The following is a 19,178-nucleotide window of genomic DNA, read 5'->3' as shown; positions in this document are numbered from 1 at the left end:
GTTGTGTTGGGATTTGAAGTCAGGACCTCCTGAAGTGCAGTCGGTGCTCTTAACCACTGATGCTGACGCTGAGCCAACTCTCCAGCTCTCCCGTCCGCTGGTTCAGGGCAGTCTCGCTGTAGCTATCCTCAGACACCCCAGAAGAGGGCATCCGATCTCAGTACATATGGTTTGGAGCCACCTTGTGGTTGCTGGGATTTGAACTCAGGACTTCTGGAAGAGCAGTTAGTGCTCTTAAGCACTGAGCCATCTCTCCAGCCCTTCTCGTCCTATTTTTTTTAAAGGTAGATCTATATATCCCTGATTGGTCTAGAACTTGGTACCCAAACCCACCACAGTAGGGACTGTGTGGTCAGCCTCCCATGTGCTGGGATTTCAGGTGTGCGTGGCCGCTCCAGGCTTGAGTGCAAATTCACCTTATTTGTGCATGTATGATGCTTTTCCTCTTCCTTTTCCCTTTCAGACTGGCTATGTAGCCCAGGCTGGGATTACATGCTTTTCCAGCCTTTTCCTGGGTTTCTACTTGTTTGATTGCTTGTTTGGTTTGCTTGCTTTGTTTGGGACTTGAGTAGAGATTTTTTTTTAAAAAAATTTATTTTGTGTATATGTGTACACTGCAGCTGTACAGATGGTTGTGAGCCATCATGTGATTGTTGGGAATTGAACTCAGGATTTATTATTTATTTATTATATCTAACAAATAAATTACTTATTTATTACTATATGTAAGTACACTGTAATTATCTTCAGACACACCAGAAGAGAGCGTCAGATTTCATTACAGATGGTTGTGAGCCACCATGTGGTTGTTGGGATTTGAACTCAGGACCTTCAGAAGAAAAGTCAGTGCTCTTAACCGCTGAGCCATCCAGCCCAAGTAGTAGAAGGGGTTTAGGTTAAGAATTCGCACACTCCTCCCGGAGAGGAGTTGTTGCTCCTCTGTGGGCTTCTGGTGCAGCACACCTCTGGTGTGTTTTGGTGTGGAGGGAGGGCTCCTTTAAAGGTCCTCTCCAAGCCTGAGAGCCTTCAGGGGCAGGGTCCTGTTCACTAAGATCTCTGGGTCCCGGGCTTGGAGGAAGCATGGAAAAGTCCCTGCGGATTCCTTTCTTGGTGTCTCCTCAGCAGAGAGATGCTTGTTGAGGGTGGGCGTGGCCTGGGTTGGGGGCGGGGCGGGGGAAAACAGTTCAATCTCCGCCTCCCACTTGGCACTACCTATATCGGGCCCACAGCCGACTCCCCTCAAATATCTCACGCTGTACTTGGCCATAAAGCATTTAATTTTTCTCTCGGGGACTGTGCTCTGGGTCCAGAGTTGGGGAGGGGTGTCTTCCAGGCTGGCTGCTGGCTGGCTCTGTCTTTGGGGGACTCTGGGAAGAGGGTTCCATTTCTGCTCCAAATGACCGGTGGCTCCTTAAAGACACGGATAGAGGCCAGTGGGCACCGCAGCACCCTGTCCCGTGCCCAGGGCAGCCCTTTTCCCTGTGGGTCTAAGTGGAAGTCCTATACTGGGGTGCTGTGTAACCCTGAGAAGTGGCACCCCCTGCAGCCTCAGTTGTTTGGTTGGCTTGTTTTACTGTGAAGTGAATCTTACAATCCCTGCTCTGAACCTGCTCAATTACTCTAAGCTGTAAGGAACAGCCTGAGGGGCCTCAGAACCGCACCAGCGGCATGGCGTATCTTGCTCAGAGTCCCAGGCTAGCTTTACTGCTTGTTTGTTCCTTTGTCCTCAAGTAAGGTCCTACCCTGGTCTCATTGGAAGATGGGGACAATAGCCATGGCCCAGCTTCCTGTGTGACGTGGAGAGCCCTGGAAGGGTGCTGTGGCCCACCTCACCTGTGTTTCCGGGGGATGCCCTCGGCACTGCCCGCCTCAGCCAGCAGCTGCTCCTCATCCACTCCCAATGCTGACAGCACCTGGGAGAAGCGCCGGTTTGCTGTGAGCCTGGCATTGGTCTGATGGGAGAAAAGAAAGGTTCCTACCCTTCACCAAGGCTGCTGGGGGCGCTGTGGGGCTCCAATTATTAAGAAGGGGTCCCAGGCCTTCTGGGAGTAGAGATGGGACCCCACTCCAACTATGTTTCACACACTTGTTGCAGCAGCTCCGTGGGTGGTGGTGGCAGCGGCGTGCCGGCACGGCTGTCAGTCCTCACCTGCATGGCCTGCTGGAACAGGAAGGGCCGGGCCTGCACCCGATGCTGGATACCTTGCAGCTCAGCTTGGTACTCAGCGAAACGCTGTCGCTCCTTGCGCCTGTGAGGGAGACAAGACAGGCCTCGGGGCAGCTGAACATAGCCGCTCCCCAGGCTGGAGCCTGCGGTCTTCCTGGAAGCTTATTAACATAGAAGTTTCCCCTGACACCACGCCCTTGGATTCCCATTCCAGCCCTGTATTTCTTGGGTGGGATTACCAGGGTGGCCATTTTACTGCTGCCTCAGAAAGGTGGCGGGACTGATCCTGGACTGTAGGATTGAGCACCTGTCCCAGGGTTAGGCTTTGTACATCCAGGCCTTGCCCAACCTTCTGGCCACACCCAAAGCGGGGAGCCGGTCCTCCTGGCTTTTGACCTCCTACTTCCACAGCCTCTCTGTTTGTAAAGCTTCTTGCCTTATTGTCCCCCTATTACTCCTTTGAGGATGCAGTGGGGCGGGTGACCTGGGAGCCCTAGGTCTGAGTCCAGTTGTCGTCACTACAGCAGGGGTTAACATTTGAGAAGATGAGGCAGGAGAATTGCCTGAACTAAAAGCCAACCTGGGCAACAAAGTAAATTATAGGCCAGTCTGGATTGCAGAATGAGACTATAGAAAACAAACAAAGACCTGGGATGCACTGGAGAAAGCTTTCCCCATTATTAAAATCAGTTTGAAGATGTGTAGATGGCTCAGGAGGCAGAAGCGCATGCCGCCCTTAAGGCTGGGCTGGCTGGCTCCAGCTGAGCACCAGACCTGCAGAATTGTCTGTCCCCTCCGTGTCACGCTGTGGTGTGAGCTCCTTTCCCCTCCATGAGATGTTCATGTCAACAATCCCAGCACTTATCAGGCAGAAGGAGGAAGATCAGAAATTATCCTCTGCTACATACTTCTAGGCCAACCTGGGCTACCTGAGACAGCATGGCTGCTCAGCTAGCCCAGGGTTAACAGGCATGTCAGTTACAGCACATAAGTCATATCCAGGATGGAGTAGCAGAACCCACAGGCAAGATGAAAGGGATGACCAGACGAGACCTGAAACTTGTGCTAGGCTCTCAGGCGTGTATGTCGGACCCCTGTGGGATAGCCCTCCCATGCTTGGCCAGGTACCAGGGACGGAATCTTTCTCCCTGGAGGAGAGAAAAGAAATCCATGGGGAAACCATGCGAGAATCTCAAGCTCTAGTAAGAAGAGTGTCACAGTCCTGAGAGCCCCTCTGAGGTGCCCAGTGTCGAGGCAGGCATGAGCTGGTGCTAGGACTCTGCCTTTGCATGATGTCCTGTGTATTTTTCTTTTTCTCTTTTTTCCATTCTTTCATTTTTGGTTTGGTTTTGTTTTGAGACAGCTGTGCAGCTGTCACTGTACAGTTCGGCCTGGCCTGGCCTGAAATTTGCTGTGTAGACCAGGCTGGTCTTGAACTCACAGAGATCTTCCCGTGTCTGCCTCCTGAATGCTGGAATAAAAGGCATGCACCACCACACCTGGCTAAGCTTTATTTCATGTGAGTACTGTTGCTGTCTTCAGACACACCAGAAGAGGGCTTAGGATTCCATTACAGACAATTGTGAGCTACCATGTGGTTGCTGGGAATTAACTCAGAACCTCTGGTCAGTGTTCTCCAGCCCATGCAAGACAGTATTTTTCTTACTGTCTAGTTTTTGTTTTGTTGGGGTTTTTTGTTTGTTTGTTTGTTTTTGAGATGGGGTCTCACTATGTAGACCAGGCTAACCTGGAATTCCCTCCCAAGAGCTGGGACTAAAGGTATGTGCCACTGTGCTAGCCATTTTATTCTTTTAGACCGGGTCTCTCACTGAAGCTGGCGCTGGTCAGCCAGCCTCCCAGGCACCGAATTATGGTTGTACACCGTTGCACCTGGCTTCACTTTGTTGCTGTTTTTAAAGAAGGAGGAGGAGGAGGAGGAGGATGGATACTAAGGGTTCAGCTCTGGTCTTCATGCACCAAGCACTTCACTGGCTAAGCCATCTCCCATGCTCCTATTCATTTAGGTTTTGGAGACTGGACTGTGCTTTGTAGTCCAAGCTGGCCCCAAATGCACAATCCTCCTGCCTTAGCCTCCTAAATGCTAGGATTATAGGCACATACCACCATGCCAAGCTTGTTTTTGGGACAGTCTAGCTGTATTGCCTGGGCTGGACTCAAATTCCAGGCCTCAAACCTTGCAAATAGCAAGGGTTATGTGTGTACCATTACGTCCAACTTCTTGTTGGATATCTTGTCACTTCTGTTAAAGTTCATGCCAAAAACAAACAAAAACACAACAAAACAAAACAAAAAACACCTGGTGTCAATAGATATCAGCCCTGTCATTCCAAAGTATGAGATGACATTCTTCCCTGCCACAGTGTCCCCACTGTCCCTTCTATTGTGTCTCCTGGGCAGCACTGAGTCTTGGTTGGTAAAGTTGAACAAACCTCATGGAGAAAAAAAAGTTTCTCTCTGGCATGTGTCCCAGCCAGGCTGGCAGACTGCCAGGGAAGGTCTGCCTGTGCCTTCACCCTGAAATAAGAACATTCTAGCACCCATCTCATGCACCTGTCAGCTGGAAGATGGGCCTTATACTCACCTCTTATTAAAGACCCAGTAACAGGGCAGCTGTTTGTAACCCCTGCGCTCGGGAGGCCAGGGCAGGCAGATTGCCACAGATTTGAGCAGCCTGAGCTACAGAATGAGGCTTTGGGGTGGGGGAGGACACATCACGATGGCTCAGGGAGTAAAGGTGCTTCCTGTCCTGCCTGAGGAGCTGAGGTCAGTCTCCAGGACCCACTGGGTGGAAGGAGAAAGCCTACTCCTGCAAATTGTCATCTGACCTACATACACACACTAAAAAAAAAAAAAAAAAAAAAAAAAAAAAACAGTGCCCTGCAAGAAGACATCATTCAGTAAACTTACCTGTGAAGGTGAGTGGCGCCCCTTTAATCCTAGTACCGAGGAGGCAGAGACAGAAGGACCTCTACGAGTTCTAGGACACCCAGAACACACTGGGAGACTCTGTCTCAAAACATAAATAATAATTTAAAAATAAAACTGAGATAAGACTGACCCTGTGTGGGTGATCCGAGTCCCGTCAAGACCTTGGTGCTGTGCTACAGCCCATGAAACTTCTTCTACATGTTGTGAGCCAAAGCGAGGCAGGAAAAGACAGGAACCCAGAGGTGTTCAGGTCAAGGCTTCACTCTCTTTGTCTTGTTTGTGTTTGTTTGTTTGTTTGTTTGTTTTTGAGATGGGGTTTCTCTGTGTAGCCCTGGCTGTCCTAAAACTCACTCAGACTGGCCTCAAACTGACAAAGATCCAACTGCCTCTGTCTCCCAAGGGCTGGGATTAAAGGTGCTTGCCACCACTGCGTGGCCTCAAGTCCATGGCTTGAATGACTGAACTTATTCATACTCTCTATGACATGAGCTTGAGCCATCGCAGGGACTGTCGTGTGTCCTCTCACCAAAGAACACACATTAAAACATTCAGCCAGTGCAGCAGGCGATCTAACGACTGCCGGGGCTTACTTTAAATGTTGGCAAGCCTTTTAAGCTCGCTGCTCTCTGAGCATTAGTTCTTCCTCTGTAGTTCTAGGTAGGTATTGGTACTGCCTAACCCATGGCCCATTAGGAAGAGTTTGATTCCTGAATTTGCTTCCAAGAAATAATAGTCTTAAGTTGAGAGTAGTGGTACAAACCTGTAATCATCACTTGAGGATAGGAGGATCACTATACATTTGAGGCCAGCTTGATTTTATATATATATATATATATATATATATATATATATATATATATATATATATATATATATATAGTGAGTTCCAAGACAGCCTAGACTATCAAGATGAGTCCATATCTGAAGGGAAAAGGAGAGCCGGGCATAGTGCAGCCTTGGAAGGATCTCTGTGAGAGCCTGGTCTACACATGGTGTTCCAGGCCAGCAAGGGGACATAAAGAGACCCCATCTCAAAAAAGGGGAAAGGGATGGTAAAAATGGAAAGCTAGTGAAACACGTGGCCCAGCACCCAGCGGACCGTGCTTGATGCTCTCTACAGAGAACATCAACCATTTCTAAAATCTTCAACATTTGAAATCTGCATTTACTTTTATGTGTATGAGTGTTTAGTCTGCATGTGTGTAAGTGTACGTGTACCACATCTGTGCCTAGTGCTCACAGAGGCTAGGAGAAGGTGTTAGATTCCCTGGAACTGGAGTTATGCATGGTTATGAGTCACCACGTGGAACTGAACCGGGGTCCTTTGTAAGAACAACAGGAGTTCTTAGCTACTGAGCCATCTCTCCAACACCTTGACAATGTTTTTGTTTTTGTTTTGCTTTGTTTTGTTTTGTTTTGTTTGGACAGGGTCTCCTTGACTGGCTTCAGAGCAATCTACCTGCCTTTACCTCCAGAATGCTAGGATTAAAGGTGTCTACCACTCTGTCCAATCATCTCAATTTTTATAATAAGCACATCTGGCACCACAAAACCAAAAAAATAAAATTTAAAATCATGACTGTGTGCAGAATACTTTGGACTTAAGGATATAATATCTGAAGAGGTTACTATTACTAGCTGAATGACCTTGACCCAGCCCATTCTCCAGGGGCCATAGCATCTTCATTTGTAAGATGCAGCTGAGTGGCCTGGCCTGTCTGCTGTGAGGTCCTGCAGCCTGATTTCCAGCACAGTCTCCCTGCCTCGCCCTCCAAAGCCTGGCTTCCTACCTCAGCTCCTCTAGTTTGCGCTGAGGACCCAAGGCCCCTCTGTTCCCGCCGCCGGGGGTGTAGGCTGCCAGACACCGCGCCACCTGCTGCTGCACCTGATGCTCCCGAGCTCTGCGCAGCTCAGCCTGCTGCCTCTCCTTTACCTGCTGCTGTTCCCAGGCCCGCAGTAGGTTTCTGGTGAGAAAAGGGGGAAGACCTTGGGGGATCAGGAGCTTCAGGGAAGGCCAAGGTAACCAGAGGAGCATGTAATCCAGAGGTGAGGGACTGTGGGAAGAAGTATGTGTCTCCGAAAGCCCAAGTCCTGCAAAACAAATGGCATTTGTCATGGAAGCCAGGCTGTACGGAACACCAAGCCTTAGGCTTTTCCCTACTTACTATTCAGCAGTGAGGTCCACTTCTTTGTTTGTTTGTTTGGTTAGTTTAGTTTTGGGTTGGTTGGTTGGTTTTGTTTTGTTTTGTTTGAGACAGAGAGTTTCTCTGTGTAGCCCTGACTATCCTGGAACTCTACCTATAGACCATGCTGATCTTGAACTCAGAGACTCACCTTCTTCTGCCTCTTGAGTGCTGGATTGAAGGCATGTGCCACCGCCTCCCAGCTGACAACCAGTTCTTAACGTTTGCCCCAGGCCTCCTGAGTACTGTAGAGCCCAGCCTGGGACTCCCGAGCACAGCTGGGGACCCTTTGCAGAGCTCACATTCCCTTCCCAGCAGCTGTCTGAGAAGGGGACAGATTTCTAACCACTTGAGAGCCTGAGGCACATTCGGATGAACGGACAGTCGGTTGGATGAATGAATATGTGGGAAAGAATTAAAATGTTGAAAAGATTCATTCATCTATGGAAGATTAGGTAGGCAAAAGGTGGGTAACAGAACAGCAACTAGACAAACCTGGAAGACTCCTGCACAGATACCATGGCCAGTTTCTTCTCATCAGTCATGTGTCTGTTGAAATGTAATTTCTCCCAGAAAGGCATCTCCTTTTTAGGAACCCCCATCTCTAGCTACATACTTGGTTCATTTCACTTCTTACGTGTCCCCGACTGCCCTCAAACTCTCCATGGAGCTAAGAATGTCTCATGCCTGGACCTGTGGAGTGCTGGGATTCCAAAGTGCACCACCATACTGGGCGTTACATCTGCTTAACAGAAAAAAGAACTGGAATATCATATGCCCTGATTTCATAAACCATCAATCAGTAATCAAAACATGACACTGGGGTAAAAATGCAGACAGATGGACCAACGGGCCAGAATGCAAAGCTCATAAATGGTGCATTGATTTTCCAGAGATGTAAAGGACCAGAATGCAAAGCTCATAAATGGTGCATTGATTTTCCAGAGATGTAAAGGACCGTGGAGGAAAGGAAAGTGTCCTCATAAGAACACTGGCTATTTCTATTAAAACAATTACAGTCGGCTATTATTCCATACAATATTCAAACACCAACTCAAGTGGGGGAGGCATTTAAACCTAAAACCTGAAACTGTAAACATGTTCAGAGAACTCAACGTGGTGATGCACATTTAGTCCCAGACCTCACAAGGCAGAGGCAGGTGGATCTCTGTGAATTCAAGACCAGCGTGTTCTACAGAGTCAATTCCTAAGAGCCATGACTACACAGAGAAACCTTGTCTCAACATCAGTAAAGTGTTCAGAATGAAGGGGAACTCTCCATGATGCTGGCCCGGGCAGTGACAGTTTTGTGTGTTTTGAGTATATATGTGTAGGAATTTAAAAGTTTCCACATAGCAAAGGAAATGAAGAACATCTCCCAACAAAACACTAGAAAAAGGTAACAGGTGAATTCAACACTAGTAAGATAACCCAGTTTGAAAATGGTGGCTGGGAGGTGGGAGGCTCAGCAGTTCAAACCCTGGCCACACACACCTGAGTTCAAGCTTTAGGAACCTTGTATAAAGCCAGCTATGGGTGTGTACATCTGTAATCCAAGCATTTCTATGGTGAGAAGTGGGTCAGAGACAGATTTGAGGGACAGGCCAGGGAGCCCAGAGTACACAGCATTCTGGCAGAAACAAGAGAGACCCTGCCTCAAAGTGGTAGGAGAAAACCATCTCCTGCCACTATCCATACAATGCCCATACTCACACAAAGGAAATTTAAAACAGAAACTGGTCAAAAAAATCAGGCATGGTGATATAAACCTGGAATCCTGGAACCTGGGAGGCTGAGGCAGGAGGATGACAGAAAGTTCAGTGCCACTTAGGTACATAACTAGTACCAGAAATGGCCATTCTGCCTAAATAGCAAGGATTTTCCTAAACAACTGACAAAAGATAGCCACTGTCAAGGGTGCAGAGAAACTGGACCTTGTACATAGTGGGACTATAAAAACAGTACAGAGGGGCTCGGGGCTTAGAATCCCATAGTGGGACTATAAAAACAGTACAGAGGGGCTGGAGAGATGGCTCGGGGCTTAGAGCACTTGTTGCTCTTCTAGAGACCCAGGTTCAATTCCCAGCACCCACGTGGGGTGTCACAGCCATCTGCAACTCCAGCTCAGGGGAACAGATGCCCTCTTCTGACCTCGCTGTGTATGAAACACACTCATGATGCATACATGTGCACGTGGTGCACAGACATAAATGTAGCCAAAACAACCATACACATAAAGTGAAAATAGTCTCAAAAACGAATTTAAGGGCTGGAGAGATGGCTCAGCAGTTAAGAGCACTGACTGCTCTTCTGAAGGTTCTGAGTTCAAATCTCAGCAACCACATGGTGGCTCACAACCATGTGTAATGAGATCTGATGCACTCTTCTGGGGTGTTTGAAGACAGCTACAGTGTACTTACATATAACAATAAATAAATCTTTGGGCCAGAATGAGCTGGGCCAGAGCAAGCAGAGGTCCTGAGTTCAATTCCCAGCAACCACAGATGGCTCACAACCATCTATACAGCTACACTGTACTCATCATATACATAAAATAAATAAATCTTTAAAAAAGATAATTTTAAAAATATATAAAAACAAATGGTATGTAGTAGCTTGTGACTTTGATCCCAGCACTAGAGAGGCAGAAACAGGCAGATCTCTGTGAGTTTGAGGACAGTCAGGACTACAGAGAGAGTTCCAGAACAGCCAGGGCTACAAAGAGAAACCCTGTCTCAAAAAGAAAGAAAATAAAGAAAGGAAGAAAAAAGAAACAGAGAAAGAAAAAGGAAAGAAGGAAGGAAGGAAGGGAAGAAGGAAGGAAGAGAAAAAGAAAGAAAAAAAAGAAAGAAAGAATCTGGTGACCAAGTGACCAAGGGTGATGGTGCAGGGCTGTAAGCCCAGCACCCAGACAGAAGTAGAGGGATCTGGAATTTAAGATTGTTGGGGATTGATTCTAATGCTTTGATTCAATCAGGAATGTGCCTGTCCAGATGTTGAAGGTCCTTGTCCCAATTAGTTTTTGATTGATCAATAAAGATGCCAATGGCCAATGGCTGGGTGTGGGGCAGGACACTTAGAGTTTCGTCATAGGGTGCAAAGAGGAGCTGGAGAATCACCATGGCTGTGCAGAAGGATGAGCACAGGGCTGGTAGGAGATAAACCAAGCAGCAGTGTGAGATTTGGGGTAACATTAGCCACTAGCCATCTCCCCAGTTGGGCCTCGGGTAGCAGGGAGAACGTTTTGGAGTGCCCAGCCTATGAGGTAGCCAAGGAAATTTAAAGAGTAAGCTAATGTAGGTGTGTGTTTCATTGGAGGACCCGAAGACAGCTCCTGGGCAGGTGCTCGAACGTATCAACTGGGAGCCAAAACCGCGTAGCAAAAACTCCCGCTGCACAAGGCAGCTCCGGCTGCTTTGTAAGTTCAAGGCCAACCTGGGATACGTGAGACCAGCCTCAACCACCTTCCCTCATCAGAAAAATTAATAATAATAATAATGCTGAATAAATTTGAATTTGCCCCTCCCTCACATACCACTTCTAATCAACCCTCAAGGAATATTAAGTCAGACTCTAAGAACCTCAGGGCTGGGCCAGCAAGATGGCATTTGCTGCCAAGCCTGACAATATAAGTTCAAAACTCCAACCCACATGGTAGAGGGCAAGAACTTCCTCCCTCAAGTTGTCCCCTGAGCTTCATCCCAGGACTGAAGTACTCACACGCCTGCACAAATAGAAAATAAATCTTTTTTTTTTTTTCCGGTCTCAGGGCTGAGGCCACAACTCAACAGTAGAGAACTGCTTAACATTCCCAAGAACCTGGGCTTGATCTCCAGTACCACACGCACATGAAGAACTCAGGAGTGGGCACTGTCCTCTCATCCATACTGGCACACCACCAGCCCTTGGCTGGCAGCTGCCTCCTTGTCTCCAGGCTTTTCTGAGTTCATGGTCTCTTGTCCTAACCCAAGTGTCAGACTGTGGAACTGAACAGACATTGGCCATCCATCTTCTGTTACAGACCTCGAAATTCTTAGGCCTGGCCCAACTCTTCCTCCTTCCTATCCTGCAGGCGTACAAGTAGATGCTCTGTATATGGTGAATTAGTAGTTTGACCGAGGAATAGGAGAATGGAAAGGAATGGCAAGTGTTGTTTGTCAGCTGGGCCGTGGCGGCGCATGCCTTTAATCCTACTGCTTGGGAAGTAAAGGCAGTGGATCTGTGAGTTCAAGGCCAGCCTAGTCTACAGGGTGAGTTCCAGGACAGACAGGTTTACACAGAGAAACCCTGTCTTGAAAAAGAAAGAAAGGAAGGAAGAGAGAGAGAGAGAGAGAGAGAGAGAGAGAGAGAGAGAGAGAGAGAGAGAGAGAGAGAGAGAGTGGCCTGTGCCAACAGATACATGGGTGGATGGTCAGAAAACCTAGTGAATGGTGAAAGGATGAGCAATGGGAAATCTGTCATTTGTAAAACTGGCCCTCTCTACTCTCCCCTCACATCTTGTCCCCCTTCTTCTTTGGTCCTCACCTGGTGGCCTCCTGTCGTTTATGGAAGGTGCGATTAGGGAAGTTGGCAGACAAGAAACTTTCATCATCTCCCATGATGGGGGTCTTCCTGTTCCTGGCTGAGGCTTGGACAGCTGCCCGCAATGCCTTCCAGGTCTGCTTTTGGGGGCCTTTCCATGGGAGAATGAAGTCTGGGTCATGCTCTTTCCTGGATCCCTGGGCAGTCCCACCCAGCATCCAGACAAGTCCTAGCCCTCCCCAGCCTCTACCACCGACCCCACCCCTCGGTCTAAGCACAGATCTCTCAGGCTTATGGGGTCTCAGGCCTCCCCGCAGTACTAACCACACTCCAGTTCCTCCTGTAACTGCCTGTGTAGCCGTTCCAGGTCCCAGGGCCCCTTCAGCTCCTTGGCCTTTGAGGTCCCCTTCTGTGGCTTTCGGAGGCTGTTGGAGCTAGCGCTGCTTCCCTGGCTGTGGCTCTGCAGCTCCCCTTCTTCTGAGCCCTTCTCTCCAGAATTCTTCCCCTTATTGACAGAACTGCCCTTTCTCCTGTTCGGGTCATTGTGTTCCTCCTCCTCCATCACCTCTGAGACCAATTCCTCCTCCAAGATCAAGCCCCGTGCTGGAAGCTGGGGCAGTTCCCCAGGGCTGAGACTTTTCTCGGCCTCTTCAGCATTCTGGCCTTCTACCTCTGAGACATCCTCACACTCTGATCCTGACCCTTTCCCTGATAACCAGAAGCTGGATCGCTCTAGCCCTTGGCTCTCAACTTTGCCCAGAGGCAGGGGAAGGTTACCCCAGCCCCCTGGTTGATATCTCCTCCCCGGGTTTTGCACTTCCATCTTATGGGAGGCTCGAAGGTCTTCTGAGAGGTTGGCTACTGGCTTTTGCCTGGACTTGCACTGGGGGGCTGCTGGGGGGAAGAGCAGGGGTCGATGGCCCAGGGCCACGGAGGAATTTGACTGAAAAGTCTGGCCATCTATGATGAAGCTCTCCCAGGCCCACTGGAAAGGGAAGGATGGCTTCCGAGGTGAGCTGAAGAGACTGAAGAAGGAGGAGAAAGAAGTCAGAACGAGGGTCTTTATGCCCCCCCCGCCCCCCGCCCGCGCGCACCTTCCGGTCCATCCCCAGCTTACTCCTCTGCCTCGGCCACCGAGCCATGTCCTTTCTTGTTCCGCCTCCGGGGCTTTCGTTCTTTCTTTGTTGTCTGCCCTGCACTGTAAGATCTTTGTAGCTGACAGCTCTGATTCTGGAGACTGTCTCCACTCCCAAGGCGCCTCTGGACAGGGACAGGGGAAGAGGGGGGCATTGACTAGCTTCCCACACCGTGATTCACCTCCCGGAGGCAGGGCTTCCTCTCTTTACATTCTGTCCAGGCTGTGGCTGCCTCTAAAACTCACTGTCACTCACTCCCTCTTCTGTTAGCAGGAGCTGCAGACCTGGGTTGGGAGGTGACTCACCAGGTAAAGGTAGTTACCACTAAGCATGAGTGCAATCAATCCCCGGGAAGCAGCTCCTATCTGTTGTTCTCTGATCTACACACACACACACACACACACACACACACACACATGAATAAAGAACTGCAGACACTTGGGCCCCAGATCTTTAAGCACTTACATATTTATCTTCCCAAAGAAACAGCCAAGGGGTTGAGCTTGCTGTCTACCACACATTTTGCAAAGAGTTAGGCTCAAGCACTTCAAAGAGTAGAGGTCACACGGCTGGTGAGTAGTGGGACTGAGACCAACACGCATTGTCACTGTTTGAAGACCCCAAATTTGTCACCACTGAACTCTGCCACAGGAAGTGCTCAAATGTCCCCAACACACAGATGATAATTGCTCTGATTCAATCATTATGTGTACAAGATTACTATATTGTTGCCATCAATATATGTTATTAGTTTTTGTTGTTTTGTTGAGATAGTGTCTTGTGTAGCTGAGGAGGGTCTCAGACTCACTGTATAGCTGAAGATAGCTTTTTTTTTTTTTTTTTTGAGACAGGGCTTTTCTGTGTAGCCCTGGCTGTCCTGGAACTCACTCTGTAGACCAGGCTGGCCTCTAACTCAGAGATCCACCTGCTGCTGACTCCCAAGGTTGGGATTAAAGTTATGTGTGCCACCATGGCTTGGCTGAGGATAGCTTTGAACTCCTGATCCTCCTGCCTCCACATCCCCAGTGTTGGGATGACAGGCTGTGCCAGCATGCCTAATTTGGACTTCTTTAAATTTAGAAAAATGTCTGGGTATGATGACATATAGCTGTAACCCCAGATCCGCAGGGAACTGAGAGGGGATGATGGTGAGTTCTAAGACAGCCCAGATAAGATAATTTGGTAGGCGACTACCAAATAAACAAGCCATCCACCACCGCCGCCACCCCGAAACACCAGGCCAAACCACCCACAACATAAGCTCACGTTCTTCCGATGCCATCCAGGGCTCTGGACTCAGTGCGACAGAAGTGGAAGGAAGGAAGAGTTTTTATTTCCCCAAACTCCTTTCCTCCCTGCAGTGTTCCCAAACTGTTCCATCTGTCCTCTATAGTCCCTGTCCCAGGCCTTCCTAACTGTTACCAGGACCTGAGCACCAGTCTTATGTTTCCTCAAGAGCCTTGGCCAGGGCTGGCCTCTTCTGGCCTAAGATGCTACTGGGCGGTTGAAGTTCCCCAGCTGGGCCTGCCTCCCTCACCTGCTCCTCCTGAGAGATGCTTGATAGAAGTCTGAACAGCCCTGTGGGTGTCCCTGGAACCAAGGGCTCTGTGTTCTGCCTTGGTCTCTCCGATATGGCCCTAACCAACAGTTGGTCAGTGTTTAGCATATTGGCATGTTGCCCTCTCCCACCCCTACCTGCCAGCTCTGGAACTGCCCTCTCTGCCATCTCCATGACAACCAGGCTGTGACCAGTCTGAATGACTCCAGCAAAAAGTACTAGGTAGGGATCAGTCAGAGCATGTTATGCTGGTCTCCTTTCAGAGAGGTGTTCAACAGGACCCAGGACGGCCTCGGGCCTGCCTCTGCCCTGCTGCCTGACCCGGCCTAAGCTCCCTGCTTCTCTGGGCACTCTGTTTGTCCGTCTGCTTTTGGAGGGTTAGCAGAACCCTCTGGTCATCTCAAAGGGCCCTCAGGTCCTGTGAAAATGCCCCATTGGTGCCTGAGGCAGGCCATGGTCTTCGGCATGCCTTCAGCTCCCTGGCAGGGCCTGGCAGCAGGATACTGTGCTCCTCAGAGAGGCAGCAAGCCACTCTGACTGAGAATGACAGAGCTTCAGCCTTACTTGTTTTTCTGAGCCTAGTGGTGCATATTTGTACTTTGACCGGCTTCGTTTTGAGCATTTTATGGATTTTGTTTTGTTTTGCTTATTTTAGACAGTGTCTCACATGTAACCCAGCTAGCTGGCCTGAAAGTCACTGTATAGACCAGGCTGTCCTTAAATAGGCCGACCTCTGCCTGGCTTTGCTTCAAGGGCACTGGAATTAAAGGTGTGTGAGTGCTAAGTGGGGTATGCTAATTTTCTGTGTGGACGCAGGGGATTGACCTCAGGTCCTTATGATTGTATAGCCACTGAGGCATCTCCGCAGCCTCAGCCCCTGGTTGGTCGGTCGGTTGGTTGGATGGTTGGTTGGTTGGTTTTTTGGTTCTGAGACTGGAGCACAGCGCCTCAGGACTACCAAGCATACACTCACCACTGGGCTCCGCCCTCGCCACAGCCCCAACCCTTCCACTGAGATTTTGTCTTTTCCTTACTTCTTTGTAAGAGGGGTTTTGTTTCTTTAAGAAGGGTCTCATATAGCCCAGGGTGGCCTCAAGATCTGCATTAGCTAAGTATAACTCTAAACTTGACCTTCCAGCCTTCCCTCCAAGGGCTGGGACTCTTGGCCCACACCACCATGTCCAACACTGAATATTGAATTATACCTTTTCTTTACTGGTTTTGAATCCATTGAAGTTTGTGCTGTCTTGTGCCAATTTGGGCATTTCACATTTTTCTAGAAGTGTTTCCACCTCACTTAAAATTGTATTTGTGCTATTCTTTGTCATGTGACTATTTTAAACCTCTCTGGACTCAGGGGTCTAGGCCATGTAGGGCCTATTGGATCTGAGAACTCCTGGTTCACCTCATAGCTAGGAAAGCTCATGACGAGTGGTTGGAAGTTGCCACTGAGCCACTGAGGCTTACAGGGAAGAAGAACATAGAATTACCAAATGGGTAGCCACTGGCCAAAATACAATTTTAATTTTCAATTAAAATAAAAATCTCAAATAAAATAAAGTTCAAACTACAATTTAACCTTCAATTAAAAGAATACACCTGGAGCTGGAGAGATGGTTTAGCAGTTAAAAACACTGACTGTTCTTCCAGAGATCAATTCCCAGAAACTACATGGTGGCTCACAGCTATTTATAATGGGATTGGATGCCCTCTTCTGGTGTGCCTGAGGATAGCTACAGTGTGTATATACACACACACACACACACACACACACACACACACACACACACACGTGTACACACACATATATATTTACACGTGTGTGTGTGTATATATATATATATATATATAATAAAGAAATGAAAGAAGAGAAAAAGAAAGAAAAGAAAAAATAATAAGCCTGTCATCTTACTGTTTCTATTGCTACACTAAAACACCATGACCAAAAAGCAATTTGGGGGACTGGAGAGGTGGTTCAGTGGTTAAGAGCACTGACTGCTCTTCCAGAAGTCCTGAGTTCAACTCCCAGCAACCACATGGTGGCTCACAACTATCTGTAAGGGAATACAATGCCTTCTTCTAGTGTATCTGAAGATAGCAACAGTGTAGTCACATATATAAAAATATAGAAATCTTAGTCAATTTTAATGTGTTTGTCTATATATTTCTTGAATTTTACCAGAAATATTTCCATGTGAATCCTCAATTTTATCTGAAAATGTTTATAATTCCACCTTCAATCAACTTAGAATTATCTTTATGCCAATCATTTTTTCTGTATAATTTCCATGATAATCTTTAATTTTAACATGTTTTTCTATATATTTCTTCAATTTTGTCAGAAATATTTTCCATGTAAATCTTCAAGTTTATCAGAAAATGTTTATAATTCTACTTTCAATCAACTTAGGAATACTTTTATGCCTACCATTATTATATCTATATAAAAATTTCCATGATAATCTTCAATTCTAACATGTTTTTCTACATTTTTCTACGATTTTGTCAGAAATATTTTCCATGTAAATCTTCAATTCTATCATAAAATGTTTCTGTTTCATATTTCAATTAATTTAGCAATGTTTTACATGTCTACCACTTTACTCTTTAATTTTCCATGAAAATTGTCAATTTTAACGTGTTTTTCTATGAATCTCTTCTATTTTATCTGAAATATCTTCCATGTAAATCTTTAATATTATCATAAAGTGTTTTTACTTCTCTTTTCAATAAAAAAAATGTTATATTTAAAAAAAAGAGAGAGAAAAAGAAAGAAATCTCTCCAGGCGGTGATAGCACACGCCTTTAATCCCAGCACTTGGGAGGCAGAGGCAGGCAGATTTCTGAGTTGGAGGCCAGTTTGGTCTACAGAGTGAGTTCCAGGACAGTCAGGACTACAGAGAAACTGTCTTCAGAAAACAAACAAACAAACAAACAAACAAACAAAAAAACCAAAACAAAGTAATTTTTAAAAAGCAAGTTGGGGAGGAAAGGGTTTACTGGGATTATACTTCCATATCACAGTTCATCATCTAAGGAAGTCAGGATAGGAACTCAAGCAGGGCAGGAAGCGGAGTCCTGAGCTGATGCAGAGCCCATAGAGGTGCTGTGTACTGCATTGCTCCCCATGGCCTGTTCTGCTTCTTTCTTATAGAACCCAGGCCCACCTGCCAAGGAACGACCCCGCCCACAATGGGCTGGGCACCCACGTCAATCATTAACTGAGATGTGCCCTAAAGGTGTGTCCACAGCCTGAGAGGCATCATCTCAATGGAGGTTTCCTACTCTCAGATGATTTTAGTTTGTGTTAAGTTTATCGTCAGTAGTTAGTATTCTTTTTTTTTTTTTTTTTTTTTTTTTTTTTTTTTGGTTTTTTGAGACAGGGTTTCTCTGTGTAGTCCTGGCTGTCCTGGAACTCACTCTGTAGACCAGGCTGGCCTCGAACTCAGAAATCCGCCTGCCTCTGCGTCCCAAGTGCTGGGATTACGGGCATGCTCCACCATGCCCGGCTAGTAGTTAGTATTCTTCAGTGAGACAGAATAAACAGGGCGTGTAGACATATAGGGCAGGCAATTTAGTCATGGAATTAACTCCTGTAACTAGGATGGCTTAGATGGCCCACAATAGATCATCTGTCTGCATGCTGGAGTTCCCGAGATACCAGCAGCAGTGTGGCTTCAGAAAAGGTCGAGGACCTTAGAGCCAAGGAACTGGTCTATGACTTTTAGTTCATGGTCAAAAGCCTGAGAACCTGAGCTCCCTCGTGCAAAAGCCAGAGAGACTTGAGTTCTTTTAATTTTTTTTTCCAAGACAGGGTTTCTCTGTGTAGCCCTGGCTGTCCTGGAACTCACTCTGTAGACCAGGCTGGCCTCGAACTCAGAAATCTGCCTGCCTGTCTCCCGAGTGCTGGGATTACAGGCATACGCCACCACCTCTCGGCTCTTTTAATTTTTTTATTAATTTTAAATTTTATTGTGTGTGCATCTGGAAGTCAGAAGATAACAAAACTCTGGGAGTCTTTCCTGAGAACTGAACTCAAGTCATCAGGCCTGGAAGCAAGTGCCTGTATTTGCTGAGCCAGACACCTTGCCACCCAGGAGCCTGGAATTCTAGTAGCCGCAGAAGTTACCTGAGCTGGTGGAGAGCCAGTGTACTTCCTGTGCCTGCTCCATCTGCCCCAGCCAATTGGATGGCGCCTGTCCGCAGCCAGGACCCAGCCCCACTTAGTCCACTAAGACTCGTGTTCTAGTTTCTGGAGGCTCTCTCTGTGAATACTTGGTGAAACTGACACCCAAAATTAACCATCATAGAAACTATTCTATTTGTTAAAGGCAAAGTCTTATGCTTTGAGCACTGACTTCAAGCTATATGTAGCAGAGGATGGATTTGAACTCTTTACCTCCTATCTCCACCTCTCATATATTGGAATTACAGGCAGAATTTTCCATGTCCATTCCATTTTTACCAGAGACAGGTTTGTTTGTTCAGGTTTTTTTTTTTTTTAAAGACAGGGCCTTACTATGTAGCCCTGGCTATCCTGGAATTCACCTTGTAGACTAGGTTGGCCCTCCAACTCACAGAAATCTGCCTGCCTCTGTCTCCCAAGAGCTGGGTTTAAAAGCATGCGCCACCAAGGCCCGCTCTTGAGAGGTGTTCTTGCTGTG

The 19,178-nt window shown here is 47.4% G+C and overlaps 1 protein-coding gene across 1 annotated transcript; it reads right to left on the bottom strand.

Moving 5' to 3' along the window:
* Nucleotides 1–1,274: 1,274 nt before the first annotated feature.
* On the bottom strand, nucleotides 1,275–14,622 carry Tsga10ip (testis specific 10 interacting protein). The gene is made up of 8 exons (XM_052192833.1): nucleotides 14,494–14,622; nucleotides 12,938–13,080; nucleotides 12,145–12,845; nucleotides 11,824–11,971; nucleotides 6,907–7,080; nucleotides 2,150–2,249; nucleotides 1,834–1,952; nucleotides 1,275–1,410 (listed from the first exon to the last, which is right to left on the bottom strand). Exons 1-8 carry the CDS (start codon nucleotides 14,620–14,622, stop codon nucleotides 1,275–1,277), a joined length of 1,650 nt encoding a protein of 549 aa, XP_052048793.1.
* Between the last annotated feature and the right edge of the window lie 4,556 nt (nucleotides 14,623–19,178).

This window comes from Apodemus sylvaticus, chromosome 1, assembly GCF_947179515.1.
Source record: "Apodemus sylvaticus chromosome 1, mApoSyl1.1, whole genome shotgun sequence".
Classification (NCBI taxonomy): domain Eukaryota; kingdom Metazoa; phylum Chordata; class Mammalia; order Rodentia; family Muridae; genus Apodemus; species Apodemus sylvaticus.
Note: the sequence above shows the minus strand (reverse complement) of the source record. Positions and strands in the feature narration are given on the sequence as shown.